We start from the raw sequence: 4,929 nt of genomic DNA on the forward strand, positions 1-4,929 counted from the left end.
CGGTCCCCCGGGGGGTGAAGGGGGGAGTCGCCCCAACTACATGACGTTTGGCTCCTGCAGCACCAGGCACCGCCATGGCCGCGTCCGACGAGCTCCACTTTCCCCGTGAGTCCCGCTGTGCCCCACTCCGGGTGTGTGTCCCCTGTCCCGGTGCCCCCGGGACCCCCCCCCTTCCCCGGCCCTGGGGGCCACGGCGGCGGCGGCTGCCTGTCCCCAACGCTGCCCATCCCCGCACAGAGCTCGAGGAGGCCTCAGAGCTGCCGTCGGCCGCCGTCACCATGGGCCCCGCCGACGAGGAGGGCGAAGACGCCGACGGCGCCGCGGTGAGGGAGTCCCGGGAGAGGCTGCCGGCAGCGGGATCCCCCGGCCCCAGCTCGGCCCTTACAGCCGTCTCTCTCCCCGCAGCTCCTGGGCCGGCAGAAGCAGCCGCACGGTTTCTGGACCTTCGAGTATTACCAGGCCTTCTTCGATGTCGACACCCGGCAGGTAGCAGCCGTGTGTCCGTCCGTCTGTCCAGTGACCACGACTCCTTGCCAGGAGCCGGCGCCCGCAGCTCCCACTGAGGCTCCGCTGTCGCTCCCGTTCCCGGCAGGTGCTGGACAGGATCAAGGGCTCCGTGACGCCGCTGCCGGGGAGGAACTTTGTGCGCCACCATTTGCGGAATAACCCCGACCTCTACGGTGAGAGCGGGGCGCTGCCGGGCGCATCCGTGGCTCTGGGCGCTGCGAAGAGCCGTCTCCCTCCCTCGGGCCCCGGCACGGGGGACGGCTCCTCTCTTACGGCTCCTCTTCCCCGCTTTTCCCAGGGCCCTTCTGGATCTGCGCCACCCTCGCGGTCACCCTGGCCATCAGCGGCAACTTGTCCTACCTGCCGGAGAAGCAGGCGTCTCCCTCCTTCCACTACAGCCCGCAGTTCCACAAAGGTGCGAGGCCCCGGGGGGCAGCTCGGGGAGGGGACAGGCTTGCCCTGACCCCCTCCCCCCCTCAAATCTCCGTGCCCTCCCCAGTCACCATCGCAGCCACCCTCGTCTACTGCTACGCCTGGCTGGTGCCGCTGGCGCTCTGGGGGTACCTGCGGTGGCGGCAGGGCCCCGGGCCGCACGCAGCCGCCTACAGCTTCCTGGAGACCGTGTGCATCTACGGCTACTCGCTGTTCGCCTACATCCCAACGGCGGTGAGTCCTGTCCCCGGGGAGGGTTCGGTGTTTCCCTCCTCTCCCGCAGCCTCCAGCCCCCGCGGGGCTGACGCCGCTGCCGTCCCCGCGCAGGTGCTGTGGCTGATCCCGGCCGCCTGGCTGCAGTGGCTGCTGCTGGCCGTGGCCGCGCTGCTCTCGGCCTCGGTGCTGGCGCTCGCCTTCTGGCCGCTGCTCCGGGCCGACGGCCGGGCGGCCGCCCTGGCCCTGCTGGCCGCCGTCGTCTCCCTGCACGCCCTCCTCGCCGTCTGCTGCAAGGTACCGCTCGCCGCCGCAGGGGGGAGAGCACGGCCCCCCGATCCCCATTTCTTTTTTTTTAAATATTTTTCTTTCCCGCCAGCTCTATTTCTTCCAGCGGCCGCCAAGCGTCGCCCCGGCCCCTTCGCCGCTCCACCCCACACCGGGGACCGAGCCCCACCGCAGCCGCTTCGCCAACCTCTCCCAGCCGGTGAGGTAAGAGGGGCCGCGAGCGGGGCAGGGAGCCCCCTCGGGCTCGACGCTGCGGCTGYGCCGGAGGGGCCTCGCCCTCGGCTGCCTCCTCCCCGAGCGCCGGCAGCCCGACTCTTCGCTATGCAGTGACCGAAATAAAAACCTGGGGCTGCCGCCCTGCCTGGCGACCCGCCTTGTCTCCCGCTGGGGCAGAGCCCGGACGGGMTCCCGCGAGGAGCGAAGGGCCGGGGGAAGGGGGCAGCACCGGGGAACGCGGGGGAAAAGCACCGGAGTCCGGCCAGGAGCGGCCGCGACCCCGCAGACACCGCGGTATCAAAGCCAGCGGGGCTCGAGCCTTCGAAACCCTCCCGTTTATTCAGTACTACGGCCGAAAAACAGCAGCTCCGCTACTCCTAAGTCGCGGCCCCGGCGAAGCGGGCTGTGCCGCCAGCCTGCCGGGCGGCGCTGCCCACCCGGGCGCGGGGAGCTGCCCCGGGGAGACGGGCGCTCTCCGCAGCGGGGCCCCTGCCGCGCCCTCGCCAAAAACCGCCGCTCGCGGCCTTCCAAAGGAAAACAAAAGAGAAAGGAAAGTTCACGCTATGAGTGCTGGACACTAACAGACACCAAATACGCTTCCTAGTGCAGCCACGCGGGGAGCTTTCCATAACAGATGCCCCCGCGCTGCCCGCCGGGGGCTCGTCCCGCCCCGGGCCGGAGCTGGGGCAGTCGCCAGCGCTCGGGGCTTTTGGTACATTCAGCGTTTCCCCCGCCAGCGTCGCCCTCACGGGGACCCGGCCCGTGAGCGGGGCCCGCCGGGCGCGGGCTGGTCTGCGGCCCCCGGCGAGGGGCAGGAGGCGCCTCCATCCGCCCCGGACCGCCGACGCCAGCGGCGCGGGGCCGTGGCAGGACGGGGCGGGCGGCCCCATCTGTTATGGAACGTGGCACCTAAGCGTCGTTAGCTACGTGATTGCTCGGGGAACAGCTCTAGCGGGGTCCAGAGGTTCCGACATTTCATAAAAAACAAACAAAAAAAAAAAACAAAAATAAAGCCTGTCCAGGTCCGTTATCAAAGAGCGGAGCGCGGACTCGGCGGCTGCGTCTATCGTACAAGGGTAAAAACATCCCTGGCGGCCCCAGGCGGGCCACAGTCCGGAGAGGGGCGGAGAAGGGTCGTCTTCATTTGGTTTCCTGGCGCTGTCAGTTCCGCGGGGAGCCCTTAGCTCCCGTAATGCATCGTGTTGGTGGTGATGGACATGGGCGAGGCCATGGAGATGGCGGGGCCGCCCATGGTGAACTGGCTGTTGATGGGGTAGTGAGCGCTGGCGCCGCCGCCGCTCTGGCCGCCGGAGGAGCCTGCGGGGAGGGGGCGAGAGGGACGYGTGAGGGCGGCGCCGGGGCGGGGGCAGCTCCGCGGCAGTGCCGGCGCGCGGCGGCTCACCTTGCACAATGCCCGTGCTCATGATGGAGCCCATCCTGGAGTGAGTGTGGTTCACGATGCCGGTGTTGGCTGCGGAGCGAGGGGACAGGGCTGAGGCCGGGCGGGCGGCCCGGCTCCCCCCCGGGAAAGGGGGAGCAGGGCTGAACCCCCCCACCCCCTCGCCCTCCGCCGGCGGGGCCGGGCCGGACCCCCTCGGCCCGCACCGGCCTCCTCCCGCCCGGCCGCTCACCTAAAGGAATAAGGTTGTTGTGGCTGACGTTGGAGCCGCTGGCAATAACACTGCTGAGGTCGTACGCCGTGGGCATCCCTGCGCCGGAGGAGAGCGGAGGAGCTGAGTCCCCAGCGCGAGCGCGCGGGGCCGAAGGGCAGGGCCGGGTCCCGCTCCCTCAACCCCGGCTCCGGCTAAGCCCCGGCGTCAGCGATACGGCAAACCCCTCCCGCGGCCGCCGCGGGTTCGCCGCCCCCCCGGCGGCTCCGCGCGCCCGCACGCACCGGCCACGGCCATCCCCGTGCTCATGTTGTAGGTGCTGCCCGTGTTCCACATGTTCTCCGACGGGGACGTGTAGTGGGAGCCGGGCGGAGGCGACGGAGTCGTGCCCGTGTACCTGGAAAGGGCCGGCGCGGCAGTGAGGGGCCGCCGCGRGGAGCCCCCCCGGCCCGGAGCCGCTCGCCCGGCCCCCGGGGACCCCCGGCCCTACCTGAAAAAGGGGTTTTTCAGGTCGAGGAGGTTGCTGGACTTGGAGCCGGTCTGGTCCACCTGAGCCACGATGCTGATGTCGTAGCTCTGTCTGCGGGGAGGCAGAAGGGCCCTAAGACGGCGGCGGCGGCGKACGGGCGGCTCCGGGACCCCCGAGCCCCCACACGGGGCGTTCGGATCTGGGTCGCGGCAGCCTCACGGGCGGCCCCCGCGACAAGCTATAAATAACGCCAGCCGAGAACTGGGGCAGGGCCCCCACGTCGCCACGCGAACCGGGCCGGCGCTCGCTGCGGCGCCGGCCCCGCGGGGCCGGGGCCGGGCCGAGCTATTCCGGGCGCCGAGCGGAGGCGACCAGGGACCGCGGCGAACTAGATCGCGGCCGGCGGCTCCGGCGAGGGGAACGGCCGGGCTGCGAACGCCGCAGCGGGGCCCCTTCCCCGCCGCCCCGCGCCGGCAGCTCCCCGCGGCGGCTCCCACCTCTTGTTGGCGATGAGGAGGCAAGTCCCTGAGAGAGTGTCACCGGCCTTGGCGAAGAGCGGCGACTGGAACAGGCACCGCACCTGGTACCAGTGGGTCAGCGGCTCGGTGGGGGCCGTCGAGAGCCACACGGTCATTCTGGCGGAGAGGAGGGCGCAGCGGGGTGAGCAAACGGCGCCCGCGGGGCCGCCGGCGCCCGGAGCGGCTCCTCCCGGCACCCCCAGGCTCCAGCACAGCTACGCCGGGCCGGACAGCGCGCGACGGCCGGGCCTGGCCCGGTGCCGGCACCCTCATCCTGCTGGATCCCCCCCGACAGCGAGGGCTGCGCAACGTTCGCTGCCGGCCAAAGGGAACGGAGAGGAACGGGCCAAGCGGCGGCRCGGCACGGCGCGCGCCCCGCCACTCACATGGAACCGATGAAGGCCACGTCGAACCAGAACGCCAAGCCGTGCACCAGCCCTGAATGCAACATGTGGAACTTGAACGGGATTTCTATCCTGGAAGCCGAAGGGAAGCCGTCAGCAGCGGCCGGGAGGGCCGAGCCGCCCCCGTGGCCCGGCCCCGAGCGGGGTCCGTGCCGGCGCAGAGGCGGCCGCGGGYTGCCGCCTGTCCCCGTAACAACCGGCGCGCGCCCGGACGGCGCGGTTTTAATTGCACGCAGCCAGCGGAACAAACGACCCGCGGCAGCGCCGGGCTC

The 4,929-nt window shown here is 71.4% G+C and overlaps 2 protein-coding genes across 3 annotated transcripts in view; one reads left to right on the forward strand and one right to left on the reverse strand.

Moving 5' to 3' along the window:
* Positions 1-6: 6 nt before the first annotated feature.
* Positions 7-1,806, forward strand: YIPF2 (Yip1 domain family member 2). Of its 2 annotated transcripts, none has more exons than XM_085320448.1 (8): positions 7-105; positions 238-323; positions 406-486; positions 593-680; positions 806-922; positions 1,007-1,173; positions 1,267-1,449; positions 1,532-1,806. In XM_085320448.1, exons 1-8 carry the CDS (start codon positions 75-77, stop codon positions 1,646-1,648), a joined length of 870 nt encoding a protein of 289 aa, XP_085176574.1. In that variant the 5' UTR covers positions 7-74; the 3' UTR covers positions 1,649-1,806. The 2 variants fall into 2 exon arrangements, with proteins under 2 accessions (XP_085176574.1, XP_085176575.1); XM_085320449.1 differs by having other exon boundaries at positions 10-131.
* Positions 1,807-1,953: 147 nt separating this feature from the next.
* CARM1 (coactivator associated arginine methyltransferase 1) overlaps positions 1,954-4,929 on the reverse strand; it is a gene marked incomplete at its 5' end in the record, with an annotated part of 6,826 nt that continues 3,850 nt past the window's right edge. The window contains 7 exons of the mRNA XM_085320447.1: positions 1,954-2,973; positions 3,059-3,127; positions 3,288-3,365; positions 3,551-3,663; positions 3,757-3,846; positions 4,233-4,370; positions 4,640-4,729. Coding sequence (XP_085176573.1) covers positions 2,837-2,973; positions 3,059-3,127; positions 3,288-3,365; positions 3,551-3,663; positions 3,757-3,846; positions 4,233-4,370; positions 4,640-4,729 — 715 coding nt within the window. The remainder of the gene's footprint in view (positions 2,974-3,058; positions 3,128-3,287; positions 3,366-3,550; positions 3,664-3,756; positions 3,847-4,232; positions 4,371-4,639; positions 4,730-4,929) is intronic.

Source organism: Rhea americana, unplaced genomic scaffold, assembly GCF_003343005.1.
Source record: "Rhea americana isolate MKP2758 unplaced genomic scaffold, rheAme1 scaffold_637, whole genome shotgun sequence".
In the NCBI taxonomy this organism is placed as follows: domain Eukaryota; kingdom Metazoa; phylum Chordata; class Aves; order Rheiformes; family Rheidae; genus Rhea; species Rhea americana.

Bases quoted from the DNA above. Each gene is read 5' to 3' on its own strand.
- YIPF2 (XM_085320448.1), top strand. From the start codon at position 75: ATGGCCGCGTCCGACGAGCTCCACTTTCCCC. The intron at 923-1,006 runs GTGCGAGGCCCC...TGCCCTCCCCAG, and splicing joins CAGCCCGCAGTTCCACAAAG to TCACCATCGCAGCCACCCTC. The intron at 1,174-1,266 runs GTGAGTCCTGTC...GTCCCCGCGCAG, and splicing joins TCGCCTACATCCCAACGGCG to GTGCTGTGGCTGATCCCGGC.